General features: G+C 38.9%; 2 protein-coding genes across 10 annotated transcripts in view; one reads left to right on the forward strand and one right to left on the reverse strand.

Annotated features, from left to right (window-relative positions):
- Positions 1-6,411, reverse strand: part of RABL3 (RAB, member of RAS oncogene family like 3) — a 39,382-nt gene extending 32,971 nt beyond the window's left edge. For 2 of the 3 annotated variants that reach the window (XR_006207016.1, XM_042954712.1), the window contains exons 1-2: positions 6,206-6,288; positions 1,737-1,828 (exon numbers count right to left, since the gene is read on the reverse strand). Coding sequence is in view for 2 of the 3 variants with exons in the window: in XM_042954712.1 (XP_042810646.1) it covers positions 1,737-1,828; positions 6,206-6,251 (138 nt within the window). In the remaining variant the exon portion in view is untranslated. Of the gene's footprint in view, positions 1-1,736; positions 1,829-6,205 lie in introns of all 3 variants that reach the window. The other variant, XM_042954713.1, reaches the window with a different exon arrangement.
- Positions 6,223-17,502, forward strand: part of GTF2E1 (general transcription factor IIE subunit 1) — a 44,738-nt gene continuing 33,458 nt past the window's right edge. For 6 of the 7 annotated variants that reach the window (XR_006207013.1, XR_006207012.1, XR_006207014.1 and 3 more), the window contains exons 1-2: positions 6,432-6,535; positions 11,553-12,019. Coding sequence is in view for 2 of the 7 variants with exons in the window: in XM_042954710.1 (XP_042810644.1) it covers positions 11,572-12,019 (448 nt within the window). In the remaining 5 variants the exon portion in view is untranslated. Of the gene's footprint in view, positions 6,308-6,431; positions 6,536-11,552; positions 12,020-17,502 lie in introns of those variants that run through there. The other variant, XM_042954711.1, reaches the window with a different exon arrangement.

Consider the following 17,502-nt stretch of genomic DNA (forward strand, 5'->3'; position numbering starts at 1 on the left):
AGAAACCATAAAATACTATGTTAATAAAATAAAAAGTAAAACCATAATGAAAGGTCAGGATATTTTGAAAGATTTTGACATTTGAAAAGGAACCAAAAGGAATATCTAGAAATAAAAAATTATAGTTACTGAGATGAAAAACTTGGTGGATATATTAAAAAGCAGATTAGACATAATTGAAGAGATTCTTTAAAAAAAATTTTTTTTAATGTTTATTTATTTTTTGAGAGAGAGATGGAGACAGAGTGTGAGTGGGGGAGGGGCAGAGACAGAGGGAGACACAGAATCTGAAGCAGGCTCCAGGCTCTGAGCTGTCAGCACAGAGCCCTATGCGGGGCTCAAATTCACGAATCTGAGATCATGACCTGAGCCGAAGTCAGACGCTTAACCGAGGCGCCCCAAAAAATTCTTAATTAACTGGAAGGCAGATATGAATACATGATCCAGAACACACAAAGGAGAAACAAAAAATAGAAAACATGTAAGTACAATTAAAAGATACAGAGAATAAAAATCTAATACAAGTTCTGGGGCACCTGGGTGGCTCAGTTTGTTGGGCGTCCGACTGTGGCTCAGGTCACGATCTCGCGCTTTGTGAGTTCCAGCCCCGCGTCGGGCTCTGTGCTGACGGCTCCGAGCCTGGAGCTGCTTCGGAGTCTGTGTCTCCCTCTCTCTCTGCCCCTCCCCTGCTCATGCTCTGTCTCTTTCTGTCTCAAAAATAAATAAACATTAAAAAAAATCTAATACAAGTTCAAAAGGAGAAGACAGAGTCAACGAGGGAAGACAACAGATAGTGGCTAAAAAATTTGAAAAATAAAGACAGACAGGAGAGGCACAACCTTATGACAGGATGACTAAAAATGAACACATACCTAGACATAAGTTAGCAAAACTACAGAACATCAAAAAAAAAAAAATCTTTTAAAAGCAACTAGAGAGAAGAAATTACCTTAAAAAGGAATAATAATTAGGCTGACAAAAGATTTCTAATCAGTAGAAATATAAGTCACAGTCTGTGGGACAACAGCTTCAAAGAACTGAAGGAAAATAACTGTCAATTGAACTAATTACAATTCCTTCCCTTTTCATTTCTTAAGTCAATGGAGAGATGTATGCTAGCAGAAGAGACACTTGGACAGGACTAGTTTGGATTAGCAAAGACCAACAGTATCTGGGAAGATAGAGAGTTAGGAAACTGTACCCAAGTTTGCTAAATGTGAAGTGGAAGAGAAGAAGACCCAGACATAAGGCTCCAGAAGCTTTTGACTTTATATTTCTAGCCCCAAGTTGTCAGTCTTAGTGCCAAAGGATTAGATAGAATTATTTATGGAGCATGTTAAGTGAACTCTGGGTATATAACACAGTAATTAACACAGAAGTCTCTGGATTAAGACTATTTAGATAGATAGAGATCAGGTGCATTCAGGGTGGTATGGCCATGGACTGGGTTAAGTCTAGGATCCAATCTTAACTCTGCTTTTTTTGCACTGAGTGAATTTGATCAAGGTAGTTTACTTCTCCATGTCTTAGTTTCTCCAGTTATGTCTCAGTTTAAAAAAGATTAAATAAGAAAAGACATACAAGGCATTTGGCATAGTATCTAACGCAGAGTAGGTAGTTAATAAAGCCTAGCTATTAGTATCAGTTTTGACTACAGTACTATAATTTGATCATGTAGTTTGAAGGACTGATCTTTAATATGACTAAAGAAAAACTAAAATATCGGAAACACATACTCTCACATCTACTGAGCAGCCCACAGTCCATGATGGATTTCCCAGTACTTGATTTTGGCACAGAAGATGAACCAGTGAAGATTTCCCAACACCTGTAAAAGATTTAAGAACTCTAGTCATGTAAGAGATATGCTGAAATATCCTTTATGACAAAAGTAAGACTGAGCATATGCAGTAATAATGATAGGTAAAGTATGGTTGGCTGAAGGGTAGTCATACCATACCAACCACTTAATAAGCTTTATTGATACAGAGAAGATGGTTAAAGACAGTGGTTCTCTCAAATTGTGCTTGAATATTGTGACAGGGACTCACCATTTCACAATTTCATATTTAGACCCTCTAGTTCTCCTATATAGTGATTTTTAAAAGGCAGTCAACAACCTGGCTCAGACTTGACCCTTTGGGAAAATAGAACTACTCTATTCCCTCTTCTACATCATGGTCCTTTACCTTAAGGCAGAACTTTATTTTCTTGTAGACCCACTGGGTTCAAGATAATGTAGTTATTAATGCTAGAACTAGCATTTGGAGATCTAGATGAAGAAGAAAGAGAATGAGTTCTTCTGTATACCTGTATGTAGAGTCACTCATTCAATTAACAGCATTTTGGGATGCCACTGTAACAAGCATAGCTGGTGAATCTTTATGTAACACTAGTTGTATCAAAAATTTAGGCCACCTGTTTGTGTGCATTACTGTGTATGAACCTATTAATTATGTTTATTTTTTATTATAAAGAGTTATATTTACAGACAATCTGGAATGAATTTTAAAAAAGGAAAAACGGCCTGAAGAGACCTATAAATAGCAACATGTAGGTTTATTTAATACCATTAGCAGGGGGTTTCTAAAAGTAGGTTGTTATTGTGAATATATACATGGTGAACTTAAAGACAATACCCGCCTTTGTTTACATAGCTGGTTTGGTCTGAAATATTCTCCCCATCCTGCCCATTCATTTTCGCTCCCAAATTGGCCTGGTGAATTAATCTTTCAAGACTCAGCATCTTTCTAGTTCTAAAGTTTTCTTCAACTACACAAAGGTAGAACTAAGCACACTATCCACCATCCTCTGGGTCTCCTCTGTGCCCTGTACATTTTTCTACAAAGCACTTAAAAAACATATTATTACACTTCTTTGTTTATAGTTTTTATTCACTCAGTTTAAGTTCTTTGAGGGTTGGGACTAGGTTTTACACATTGTTTTCATCTCCAGTCTCCAGAACAGTGCCTTAATTAATATTTATTTAGCGGTTAAATTTTTCCATGTTATTACAGAATCTTGATAAACATTTAAAAAAATTATTTATTTTTGAGAGAGCGCAAGGGCAGGGAGAGGGGAACAGAGGATCCGAAGCGGGCTCTGCGTTGATTGCTAGCCAGCCAGATGTGGGGCTTAAACTCAAGAACCTTGAGATCATGACTTGAGCTGAAGTCGGATGTTCAACTGATTGAGCCAACCAGGTATCTCTTCAGAAACATTTTTAATGTCTCCATAGTAGTTCAGAGAGTAGACATAACAATTTACTTAACCATTCCCTCATTATTAGATATGTTTTGAACTTTTCACTATGCTAAGAAAAGACTTGTTTAAATTTTTGTTTCAAATTAAAATGATTTCCATAGTATACCCTTCCAGAAGCAAAATGAACATTTAAAGTTCTTGATATATGTTGACAACTTTCATCTGGTTACTCTGCCACCAGCCACACATATAAGCCTGCAGATCCTGTTGCACCTCAAGAGTATGTATGTTGTTGCTTTTTCATCTATGTTAATTTGATTAAAAAAAAAAAAGTGACATCTTGCTTTAGTCTGCATTTCTTTACCTTCTGGTAAAGATATCCATTACAATCTTTGTTAATCAGTTGTCTTTCCTCTTTTACGAAATTATCTGTCGATGTTCTCTGCCCATTTATCTAATGGGTTTAGGGTTATCAATTTACATAACCTCTTTATATATTAGCTGTCTCATGCAGTTGAATCAAACATTTTCTCAGGTTTCCTTTTAATTCTTTTTATTTTTTTCAACACAGACTTTTAGATTTTTGAGTACCCAAATTTGGCTCTGTCTTTGTATTTACTGCACTGCATTTGACATCTGTGACCTTTAGGGCATATTGTTGATTGGTGCTTCCATGTAGGTTGTCTATGTTGGAGACATATATCTAGACGCTTGGTTACCAGCCTGATGCAAGGTTTGAGCTTCTAGTTAAGCTTAACTGTGTCAGCAAACATCTCTATGCAGTTAATATTGTATAGCTCTCCATGAATTAACTGCTTTGGGTGGGAAGAGTTGACTAACCCTGGATAGATTGTCAGCAGTAAGAACTACTGAAGTGCCAAGAAAATTGGCTGACTATTCATTTCTTTAAGAATTTTGGGAGGTACTAATTCTATGCTTTTACCATTAGAATCGAATTAGATCAAAAGAATGCCCTTGATTTGCTTAGGGGAAAAAGTCCAATATAATTAAATAAATGCCAGTTCCAAATATAGTTGCTGGTAATGTGTTAAGCATATCTCTTATCTCTGAAAGAACAAAGAGGAAAAACGTATGTGTGTATTAGTGAGACTTTCAGGATTCCTAACTAAATTATCAACTATCTCTAGGGGATATAAAACAAATCTCTACATTTCAAGTCATTCTTTTATATGTTTGTGAAATCCTCAACATTTCACAGGGGAAATAAGACTTTATTCAAAAATAAACTTTGAAGTCTGAATACAAAGGCAGATGAAGTGTAAAAAGCATATCCTTACCTGTTATTAAATCAGTGTTAAAAGGGAAATGACAAAAAGGCAATAACCGACTTTGCATGCATAGCCTAATGTCCATGAACGTGTGACAAGATCAATCAAGTGGGCGTGACTGTGTCTTCTGTTTTACAACCAGGCTATCAGGAAAAAGAAAAGCTTACTAATTGCCTGATCATTTTTCCACATTTAATGCAGCAGCCAATTCAACCCTGTTATGTAATGCATTGATTTCACAGTTACAGCCTCAGCACTTACTATAGTGCCTGCTATGTAGCAGGTACTTAAGTATTTTTGTGAAAAAGAAAAAAACTGACTAATTCCAACAATATGGAACATCAAGCGTTGGTTAGATGTGATAGAAAAGTGAATTAAAAATGAGGGAGAAAGCCCACTTTATACATCATGAACCACGTTAGCTCTGAATTTGTCTCAAATTCTACTTGCTTATACTCTTGCCAAGTCCCATTAGACCATTATTACTAGCTGAGTGACTTCATTAACTTCAGCATCACTTCAAGCTAAAGAACTGGAGTTGATAACTTGGATTATATGAAAAGAATTTCATAATGCAACTTTCTTAAGGGGATATTAAATAATGCTATCTATAAAACATTTTGGAATGCAAATAATCTTCAGGCAATGTGGAAACATTCTTAACTTCCTCCTCTCCACCACAACTGTTTACAGTCTGTAAGGCTAGTTTTCAAGTTGTTTAGGGTGTATCCTCTCCATGGTATATCTTCCATGCATTTTGCATAATGTCTTTGCTTACAGCACACATTCAGAGGTCAACTCCAGAAAAGGACATCCACGAAATGCAAGGTTAGCATTTATTCCAAGTTCTTAATGAGCACAGGGCTGGAAGTTATGGTAAGAAAGAGAATGGTAGTGAGGTGAGAGGGGTAAATGCAGACCTCACTTCTAGTTCTCAAAAGTCCAAGGTGTCAAAAGAAGAATTTTAACACTAGGATTAAATTGAGCTCAGCATTAAATCCTAGCTGTTTCATAATATAGCCTTATCTTAATTGCTCTTTTTCTTACAACCTAGTACATAATAGGTTTTCAATTAGGATTAAAGAGAACAAAGAAATCAAGAAGCCCAGCTGAGAGTAAAACAGGACTAAAACAGGACTACAACTCAATATTTCATTTCATAACATGACTTAGTGTTTAAGTGCGTAGACTCTGGGTTCAAACAGCTTCTGTCATTTATATCTCTCCTCTTCACTTTTCTCATCTGTAAAATGGGGTTAATAGGGCTGGTCTCACATTAAATGAGTCAATATCTGTAAAGCAGTTGGAACAGTGTCATTTTTCTTAGTGCATGTTTGAATTCCGTAATGAACAAAATCTCTTGAAGGCACGATCCCAGCTTCTGTATCTTTCTTACAGCGCCCAATACAATACTCAATGTCTGCATATCTCTTAAAACAAAGGAATCGGCAATACAAGCTAGGATGCGGTCGCCCTGGAGACCGGCTTGGAAAGCTGCGAAGGCGGAGAAAGGTCGGGGCTCCGCGCCCCCCACCTGCAACGCCACCTTCGTCAGAGCAAAGTCCTCTGGGAAGTGTAGTTTTTAGACCTTGAGAGGGCTTTCAGCCACGGTCAGAGCCAGTTCGTTGGAGAAGCGGGAGAGTAGCGAAGGAAGAGGGTTATCAGATAACTCAACAGTGTCAGCAACTCTAGAGGTGGATTAAGCCGCTCACCTGAGTCTCCCAATACCAGTACCTTCACCCGATCCAGGGACGCCATCTTGCCACAGCCCGGAGTTAACGCCTGTTCCGGGATGGTAGGCCAACCAGAGCTGGGTATGGAAGAGACAGTCTTCAATTTCATTGGCTAATCGGGGGTGTGACTGTCTTGATCGGAGGTCTCACTGTGCTGATTGGCCGGTACGGTTAAAAGTGGTGGGTGGATTCCAAAGCTGGTCGCAGGAATAAGGAATTGTCTTTGTCGCACTAGTGGCGTGGCTCGTTTAAGCCGGTAGTTGAGGCGCTGAGGGAAGCTGTAGTGGGAGTGTTCGAAGATTCGTTTTGGTAAACCTTGCTCCCTGTTCCTTGTTCTCGATTCCCTCGTCCGGCGTCGCATTTCAGGGTTTCTCCCCCTTTTCTCTCCTTTCTCCTTAGCTACCCGCATCCCCTTAGCTATTCTCTTGACGTGGTCCTCCAAAGAACCATTGACCCCGGAGCGGCCCGTGTGCGACCTCGGGTAGGACGGGCTTGGCTGCGCCGAGTGTGGCCCCAGGACTCACCTGGCACAGTCCGAGGGAATTTAGGGGCTCGGGGGCTCTCAGCGGGGAGGAGTGAACATTACAGAACCGAGCTCAGAACCGAGCTCGTGGAGGGCAGCCGGTTGCAGTTTTTGCGGTGATTATGCCGCTTTATGTACGAAGGTATGGAAAGTGCCATGGAACATGGTAACTGAAAAAAAGCACAGACGTATAGGATCCATGGTTTTCTAGAACCAGAATAGTGGTACGCTGAAATAATCTAATTGGATTCCCACATCCGCTCCTTTCTCCTTTGTTTTACATCCTGTAGCATAACCTTTTAAAACAGCGAATTTCAATCCTGTCACCGCCTGCTTAAAACTATTTGAGGTTAAAGGAGAGGGTTTTCAGTAGTCTTTTTCTACTCTGGAAGCAGCAGTGAAGGAAGTGAATTGGGGGAAGCTGGCAGGGTGGGCATTTTGAACACGTGCTTAGGAGACTTCCTGGAAGTTTTATGAAAGTGCTAGACTAGCTGTGCTGGGTGCTAGAAAGTGGTGAACAAGATAAAGGCCCTGGTCTCAGAGACGGACATGAAGACAGTACAACTCTATTTACTGCAAGAAGTAAAGGGGAAGCGCTGTGTGTGAAAGGGGAACATTTAAGCTACTAGGGGGAATCTGGGAAGGTCTCCCTGAGAAACGTCATTTTATATGTGAAAGATGATTAGGAGAAGGGAGTTGAGCTTAGCTTTGTGGGCAGAATGAACAGTATGTGCAAAGGCCTGGAAGTGGAGAAAGCATGTGTGGCTTATGGAATTGGAATTGAGAGAATGCCAGTGTGGCTGGGGATGAGGCTGACAAGGGTCAACAGTGCAGAGAAGGGATGCATTTCAACTTTGTTTCTCCAACTCTGTGCCTGGCTAAATGTTTGTATGATGAGAATACATTGTTCAAAGACCAAACCAACTTGCCCTTGGGGGTCTGGACTGTGTTAGGGAGGTAGGTGAGGCTGGGAGGTGACTGATGGACTGTGAGGCTAAAAAAGAAGAAACAGGTTGGTGCCGAAAGGTCACACATTCAAAAGTCTCCAGAGGCCAGCCAAGCTCCTTCCCTGTTTAAAACCATCAACTGTTCTTCAGCTTCAGGTTATTGTTTCCCTGTGGGAACATGATCTCACTTTTTTCCTCAGATATTTCCAACTTTCAAGCTTAAAGTTGAAATTTATGTGAAATTTCACGATTTTTCAGTGTTGATGACTAATTCAGAGAATCTTCAAAACGTTCTTTGGGTCAAACAATGTGACAGAAGCTGCCAGTTTGAGACCTCTGACTTAAGTAACATGATAAATCCAAAGACTGAGTAGGAGATTCAGCTTAAGTGGGGAAGTAGAAATGATAGAGGAGAGAACAAAATGTCAGGAAGGATGATTTTAGAATGTAGAAATTTTGCATAAGCTGGAACAGCATGACTTCTTTCCTGAGCCCCAGTTTCATTTGTTCAGCTACCTGCTGGACATCTTCACAGAATATTCTGTGGTATATCCTCAAAGACAAGCATCTAAAAGTGAATGCCTCAGTTCTTCCAAACCTGTTCCTCTTTCAGGTGTTAACTCATTTTTCTTAGTAGTAGCGTTCTCTACACTGGCTCAAAGCACATAACTATATGTCATTTAATAATATTAAGTATGTTGTTTAATGGGTGCAGTGTTTCAGTTTTACAAGATGCAAAGAGTTATGGAGATGGGGGGTGGGGATAGTTGTGCCACAGTATGAATATATTTAATACCACTGAACAGTATACTTCAAAATGGTTAATTGCTAAATTTTGTGTTATGTGTATTTTACCACAATAAAAAGTGTTGTCAAACAAACAAACAAACAAACCCAAATAGCTATTTAAAATTTTCCCACTCTGTAACTCATTTCCAATAAATTATCAGATTCTTTTAATTTTGTTTTTGTAGTAAGTTTCATTCATCCTGTCCTTTCTTCCTTAGTTTAGGCTTGGTTACCATGGCTCTTAATAGCTTTGCAGTGGCTCCATCTTCAATACTTATGGCCATTTCTCATATTGTTACAAGAGTCACTTTTCTAAATAGAGGGTATCATTATCAATGCCCGTATTTAATGGCACTTTTCTGTTTTTAGCCCTGAAAGCAGAACACTTTACATGAATTATCTCAGGTAATCTGTACTTCAAATCTACGAGGAGGGTGCTATCAATCACTTATAGATAAGGAAACTGAGAATTTTCTAACGTCACCGGTAGGAAATGGTGGAGCGGGGATTCTAAACCAAAACTATTGTACTGCAGAGTCCCTCATGTCACTCCCTGCTTAAATCTGTAGGGCCCACTAAGGTGTTTCAGGCAAAGGAGACGGGCAAAATGATAATGTGTATTGGGGGGCATGTAGTAGCCACTCACCAAATTTGTCAGGAACAGTGATCAGAGACTTTGTGTGTTGGAACACAGAATAAATAACAGGTTATAACAGAATAAATAAAATAACACTATGCCTAACCTGGCTCTCCCAGACCAGCTGAAACAAAATATCTGGGAATGGGGCCCAGGATGGGTGGTTTTTTTTTTTTTTTTTTTTTTTTTTTTTTCAACGTTTTTTTATTTATTTTTGGGACAGAGAGAGACAGAGCATGAACGGGGGAGGGGCAGAGAGAGAGGGAGACACAGAATCGGAAACAGGCTCCAGGCTCCGAGCCATCAGCCCAGAGCCTGACGCGGGGCTCAAACTCACGGACCGCGAGATCGTGACCTGGCTGAAGTCGGACGCTTAACCGACTGCGCCATCCAGGCGCCCCCAGGATGGGTGTTTTTAAATGCTCCCCAGATGATTCTGCTTTACAGCCAGGGTTGAGAACCATTGGTCTAGAATATGGAGCTTATGGAGTGGGAGGTCAGGGAGGGCAATATAACAGTAGGAAATAATACTGGAAAAGTAATTTATTTTGACATTTGTCTGCCATTTTTCGTTTGTTAGATATTTTAGAGGCTGTATGTTATGTTTTGCCAACTGTTGAGCGTGTGAAACAAAGCAAACAAAAAACTGGGGTCAAATTGGAAAGGAGAACAAAATGCATCTGGTAGTATGCTATGATACTACTTTTGTGTTCAACTCAGGTACTTGCTCAGCATCCTTCAGCCTTGGGATGACAGGAATGTTTTAGGACTACAATAGGTTTGGATCTAGGTCCTGCTTTGTCTCTTATATATAGTCATTCCTGCCTGATTATTTACAATCTGAAATACTGTAACTGACTTTCCTTTTATCTTTCCTTTATTACACATAGGGCATTATATTTCCCCCCCAAAATATGTGTATAGATTGGTTGTTTAGGAATACCTTGATAGTATAGTACTGTGGATATAAAGACATTTCTTCTAAAAAAGGTATTAAATCTGATTCTGTTGATAACCACTGATTATAAACAAAAGGTTCAATAGAAACTAATATTAATAAAAGAATGTGATTCTCTTTTGAAAGAGTTCAATAGCCTCTTAAAAATTTCCCTATAGTGTGGGGAAATGTTGACATAGTCTGTGTGGATAGCCTGGCTGTCACGTATTGATTTAATGATTAAACCAACATGGGAGCTACCCTTATCAACAAGTGTTTCCTAATACACATATTGCTTCACATTCTTATTTATTCACCACAATAACCTCACTGAGGTAATTAATATCCTTATTTCTCAGAGAGTAAAATGTGGCTTGAAGTTGTTTTAAGGAATTTGCTCAGGATCACACAGCTACTAAAACTCAGGCTAACTGAATTCCAATGCACAGGCTTTTTAACAGCCATATGAAAATCTAACCCATGCCAGTGTGGGCTTGTAGAAGATAGCCTTATGGGTCATGACGTGAGAACTGGGTACTTCGTCCTGCAAGAAGGGATCCAGTATTTAAAGATATCTTGAGTTGTTTTTGTTTTTGTTTTGTTTTTTTTTTTTGACTGTTTACTCAACTGATCATCAGATTTAACTTTGCAAGGTTGGTAAAGCTATCTGGATCCAAGTGTTAATTTCTTTCAGATTTATAACAGTAATTTTGCCAAACACACATCTGGTGATTACTTATGTGTTTATTGGTTTATTGTGATTTTATTGTGAAAGCATGACTATGTAAAACCTCCTAGAATAGATTTTGGTAGGAAAATTTTTCTCAAGAAAAGAAATAAAGACACTTTAAGGATATGCTGATAGATTTTTCAGGGGTTTCCCAGCATTCCCAAAGATTATAGCATTAAGAATAGTGAGGCTTCATTTATCTTTTTTGTTTCTTTTTCTGAAATAAAGTGGGCTTGATATAATACAACATTGCTATTGGTAATAAGTTTCTTTTTAGAATCAAGCACAGTAGATCATGAAAATGACCATTTAAGGAATATGTGAAGCTTTTAAAGTATAATCTGTGTACTGTAAAGGAAAATCTTGTTTTCTGTTAAATGCTTAGGCTTTATAAGTCTTTTTCTTAATTTTTTTTTTTTTAACATTTATTTATTTTTGAGACAGCATGAATGGGGGAGGGTCAGAGAGAGAGGGTGACACAGAATCTGAAACAGGTTCCAGGCTGTGAGCTGTCAGCACAGAGCCCGACACAGGGCTCGAACTCAGACCGCGAGATCATGACATGAGCCAAAGTCAGATGCTTAACAGACTGAGCCACCCAGGCACCCCTATAAGTCTTAAAACGATGTCTCAGATACCTTTGTGGCACTTCAAAGGGTGGTAACTACCAGCTCCCTATTGGGTTGATAATTCTAGATTTAAAATGATTACTATGTCCTTCTGATCCCTTTTTTTTTTTTTCCTGAATTTGGTTTATTTAAAGTTGAAGTTTGCTGCTAAAGATGGCAGACCCAGATGTCCTCACCGAGGTTCCTGCAGCATTGAAGAGGCTAGCCAAGTACGTGATCCGGGGGTTTTATGGCATTGAGCATGCTTTGGCCTTGGACATCTTGATCCGGAACCCCTGTGTGAAAGAGGAGGATATGTTGGAGCTGCTCAAGTTTGATCGGAAGCAACTTCGATCAGTTTTGAATAATTTAAAGGGAGATAAGTTCATCAAATGCAGAATGAGGGTAGAGACTGCTGCAGATGGGAAAACCACTCGCCATAACTACTACTTTATTAATTATCGTACTCTTGTTAACGTGGTAAAATATAAATTGGACCACATGAGAAGGAGGATTGAAACTGATGAGAGAGATTCCACCAACCGGGCTTCCTTCAAATGTCCTGTCTGTAGTAGTACTTTTACGGACTTAGAAGCTAATCAGCTCTTTGATCCTATGACAGGTGAGATTTTTTTCCAATTTATGAATATTTCTTTTAAGTAATTTTAAAAAATAAACTATGTATTTCTTAAATTGGTTTATCTAATTTTTTCAAAAAGCTTATTTATTTATTTTGAGAGAGGGAGAGAGAGAATGCATGCAAACTGGGGAAGGGCAGAGAGAGAGGAAGAGAGAGAAATCCAAGCAGGGTCTGTGCTGAGAGTGTGGAGCCCGATGTAGAGCTGGGGCCCTAGGTGGAGCTCAATCCCATGAACTGTGAGATGACCTGAGCTGAAACCAAGAGTCAGATGCTTAACTGATTGAGCCACCAGGCGTCCCTGGTTTAATTTTTGAACCAGTCATGCATATCATTATAAAATTGAACGGATTCGTAAGTCCGTGTATGGTCATTCTTAGTCTTACTTTCTTGTTTGACTGTCATACTACTTTTAGAAGCTTGCCTTTTTCATTCACAAGGAAGTGTCCTCTATCACCCATGGCCCTCCTACCTCTGCTCCCACCCTCAACCCCTTATTTGCAGCTGTAGCCTAATCTGAAGGGTTGGCTTCTCTACCACTTTGAAGCCATTCTGACCTCTTTGACCTCTTCCTTCAACATTTATTTGAATGTCTACTTGTATCAGTCACTGCCAGAAAGTTATAATACAATGTATCTAAATGCTTTGTTAGTGGAAGTACAAAGTTCTATTAGGAGTATTTAACTAGGGCCTCTAATCTGCATTTGGGGAAGGCCTCTGGAAGAAGTACTGGCTGAGACCTAAAAGATAAGGGTCAGCCAGATGAAATAAGAGGGGCACCTTTTGCAGGTTTATTAGTGGAAGAGAATTGTCAACATGATCTGTAATTTGCTTCATCTAATTAAATGCTTTAGGTTTTAAGGATTTTTCTTATCAACACAGGATTGTAAAACATGCATTTTCTAAAAACACAATATGCCTAGTGTTAACATCAGGAACTTAAATTTTTTTTAATGTTTATTTATTTTTGAGAGAGAGAGAGACACCACGACTGGGGGAGAGGCAGAGGGAGAAAGGGAGACACAGAATCTGAAACAGGCTCCAGGCTCTGGGCCATCAGCACAGAGCCTGATGTGGAGCTCTAACTCTGAACAGGGAGATAATGACCTGAGCCGAAGTCAGACACTTAACCGACTGAGCCACCCAAGTACCCCAACATCAGAAACTTTAAAGTGCTGGGTTGTATAGTAATTTTGTCTTGTCATTTGTAAACTGGAAAAGAGTCTACAGTTTTGGTAATTATTTGGTGGATTAACTTTGTATTATTTTCTAGAGGCAAAAATCTATAGAGAGAGCCAATGCTGGTAAGTTAGATTGTCCCCTTGTTATGGTAGAATTCAGGAGTATAGGGTACTTTTTAGTTCATAGATCTGCCTTTTAAAAAACTATCTGAAAAATGTAAACTTTCACACATGAAATGTTCTATTGCAAAAAAAAAAAGATTTATGTATGTTTAATTTTCTAATTTTTGTATATGTTATGTATTGTCTATTTAAGAGAATTTTGCAATTATTTTTTAATGAGAAATAATCCAAATATCGATTAAGATTATTAACCTAAAGAACTAGAAATAGCCGGTGACTTTTCTTATTTATTGTGAAGCAGTCATTTTAGATGAAAAGTAATTTAAAGAAGTCACATTTGTATTAAATGTTTAATTTGTCAGAGCCTGCTTACCTTGAAAGGGCTTAACTAGGAAGAGATCTTGGTTGTAAGAAAATTTCAACCACCCTGAATATAAGAATTGCTTGAGTGTGCTATAGAGGAATGTTATAAAATGTATCTGGAGCTCTTTCAGAATAGACTAGAAAATTCTCATCATTTTTTCCATTCGCTCTAGCAGATTTCTTAAAGGAGCTCTGGGTTTTGGTTTTGTGATTCTTGGCAGATATTGGTGTTACAGTGGTTGTCTTTGTCACTTTTGACTACAGTAGTAGGTGTAATCCAGTCCCTCAGAGAGGGTAATCTAAAGTAATGTGCTTCTACATTTATTCATATGATACTTATTTAATTTCATGAGACTTTCTAAAGGGAAGTATTTCCACTACTTATAAATCAGTATGTAGGAGATTGATCTATAATGCTCTTTGTATTTCGCTTAAGGTTAGTGTCTGAATGAAACTAGTTGTCAGCAATAGTTGGACTGTGTGGGAGATGGCCTAATATCAAAATATAGTCAAGATTATTTGAATCAAGGATATTGAGTCACTGATCAGACAGCACAGTCAACTTAATTGCCATTTATGTCTCCCTAGTGAAGGTGTCTTAAGGTATCATGATTGAAAATTTGTAGTCATTGGGGAACTTCATTCTGAAAATATACCTGCTTTTTGATTATAATTTGGTTTTTCATGTGGACTTTGCCTTTAAGGAGAGAATGTGCTGATTGGGTGATATTAGGCCCCAGTTTTTGTGTCAGTTCTGGTGTTTTGTTTTTTCACTATTAATGCCTTGACATCATCCCTTGGTTATACATTCCCTTGAGAAATCTTGGTCTCTTTTTCTCTTTGCTCCCTTCCTCTGTTTTATTCATGCCCCACCCCCATTTTAAAGAAGATGGGAAATAAACATTTGGTATGTGTATCAGAGGAGAAGGAGGGAACTTTTTCTATTGTAATATTTATGCTCTCTTTAAATTGATAGAATTATAGTTTTCATTCAAGCCCAGTCTTGTACAAAGCTATTCTATTTCTTCCAGGTTGTTATTGGAGATTGATGATATTTCTGAGTAAATGATGGGGGAATCTGATAGGCATTTGTCTCCATTTCCATCTCAACAATTATTAGGTTGAACTGTGGTTTATATCAGTAATTAGGGGGCATTCAGGAATTAGATTTGAAGCTTTCTAGACTTAATTAGTTCCATGAAAAAAATTTTTAACTCAAGTGTATGGGCAGCTCCCTGCCACTGGACAAAGGATAATGACTCCTAGATGAGCATCCAGAAGTTCTAGGCTCAGGAAATTCTGAATTCAGCAAGAATTGTTTTGCCATTGTTTATTCACATAAGCCAGTGATCTTTTTGCTTCAGTTCGTAGCCTTTCCTTACCCCATTTCTCTTTTCCCTAAAGATTCTAGGTTCTTTCCATACTTCCCATTTGGATTTTGCCATTAGTATTCTTGGGTTGAACTCTCCCCAAATGTTTGATGCTTGGTCTGTGTGAGATCTCTGCTCCCAGTTCCTTGTGCAGAGCTCCTAAAACTCTTATAATTTCCTAAGTGATAAGAGCACAAATAGCATCTTTTATTCTAATATTTGGCTTTTGACCCGTTTCTGACACAGGGCTCCTGAAACCCATGTGATTTCCTGGGTAATAAGAGTGTCTTTTGTCCTAATGAGGTCACTCTGGGTGGGTCCTGGATGGCTCCTGGATGAGGGCTGGTCACAGACCAAGCTAAGACCAAGCTTGGAATTTTCAGCCCCACCCCCTATTCTCTTGAGAAGGGAGAAGGGCTGAAAATGGAGTTGATGAGTGATCATCCATGCATGAGGAAGCTTCCATAAAAATCTCAGTAGTATGGGATTCAGGGATCTTTCAGGTTAGTGAACATGTGGAGGTGCAGGGAGAGTGATGCACTCCAAGAGGACGGGGAAGCCTGGTACGCTTTGCTAAATAGTTGGCCCTACACATCTTTTCCATCTGGATATTCATCTGTATCCTTTATCATATCCTTTAATAAACTGGTAAACATAAGTAAGTATATCCCTGAATTCTGTGTGCCGCCCTAGCAAATTAACTGAATCCAAGGAGGAGCTTGTTCGTTGGAACTTTCTATCTATAGCTGGTTGGTCAGAAGCACCCATGGTAACTTGGGCTTGTGACTGGCATCTGAAGTTGGGGTGAGGGGACAGTCTTGTAGGACTAAGCCCTCAGCCTGTGGGTTCTGATGCTCTCTCCAGGTAGCCATAACTGAGTTGAATGTTAGGACATCCAGCTGGTGTCACAGGGAATTACTTGGGGTAAAACCTCCACACATTTGGGGACCAGAAGTGTCAGAAGTGAAGTGTTGTGTGTGACTAGTAAAGGAGACACACAGGGAAGAAATACACAGTAGGGAAGAACTGGGCTTCTTGCTACATGGAAAGAAAAAAGGCTAAGGTTTTTCCATTACAGTATGTATAGATACTTTATTTCATTAAAATGGAATGGCTTAGCCTTTGCCCATTAGTCTCTGGTTTCAGAAGCTTAATCAGGCAAAACCAGCTCTTTTAGTGAAATATGGGAATTTTATGTAATCAAAACAAAGACCATATGACATGAAATCCCTCAAATCAGCAAAATAGCATCTTTTAGATTTAGCAAGCTTTCTGGCCATGTAGGTAGATTTAGTATTTTTATTTCTACTTTAGTAGTCTCAACCATGGGTGATTTAGCTAATGGCACTTTTTTTTTAAAGTGTATTTATTTTAAGAGAGAGAGGGTACATGCTCACGCACAGTGGAGGGGCAGAGAGTGAGGGAGAGAGAGAATCCCAAGCAGGCTCTGCACCTGTCAGTGCAGAGCCTGTTGTAGGGCTACATCTCACAAACCGTGAGATCACGACCTGAGCCAAAATCAAGAGTCATACGCGTAACCAACTGTGCCACCCAGGCACCTCAGTTAATGGCCCTTCTAAGTTAAAGTCAGCAACAAGCTTCCCCAAAAGGAAGGGGAAGATTGTATTCTCCTTTAAGATTCGATGATATGGAAGTAGTTTTATATTTTTCATTTAAAAATTAATGCAGCCATAATGCCAGAGAAAATTTTGAAGAGAAAAAAAATTACCCGCAAACCACTATCCTTTTGCATATGACCTATAATTATAATGGTAACCAAGAATAGTTTGTAATCTCTTGGTTCCTTAATGTACCAAACTCTCCTGTTTCTATCTAGTGTTCAAAATATGCTTTACTAGGTGTGATTTTCTTCCCCCCTCATTTCCTTTCCACCCCTTTTGGGCACTTTGTTTTTATCTATATTTTGTTAATATAGATATGATGCTTTGAACACTTTTATGTATATGGCATTTTAATGTTTAAGTTTTTCCTTGAGAAGAATTCTCAGTAGTGGGAATAGTGAGTGAAAGAATATAGTTTTTATACTTCTTTTTAAAACATTTTTTTAATGTTTATTTTTGAGAGAGAGAGCAGGGAGGGGCAGAGAGAGAGGGAGACACAAAATCTGAAGCAGGCTCCAGACTCTGACTCTCAGCACGGAGCCCAATGTAGGACTCGAACCCACTAACCGTGAGATCATGCATGACCTGAGCAGAAATCAAGAGGCAAATGCTTAACTGACTAAGCCACCCAGGCTCCCCTAGTTTTTGTATTTCTTTAAAGGCATATGTGGCACTGTAGTTTTGTCAGGGATCAGTAGGAGGTAAATTAAAAACAAAATTTTTTAATGTTTATTTATTTTTGGGAGAGAGAGAGAGAGAGAGGGCACGCACAAGCAGGGGAAGGGCAGACAGAGAGAGAGAGAGAGAGA

This window comes from Panthera leo, chromosome C2 (assembly GCF_018350215.1).
Source record: "Panthera leo isolate Ple1 chromosome C2, P.leo_Ple1_pat1.1, whole genome shotgun sequence".
Classification (NCBI taxonomy): Eukaryota; Metazoa; Chordata; class Mammalia; order Carnivora; family Felidae; genus Panthera; species Panthera leo.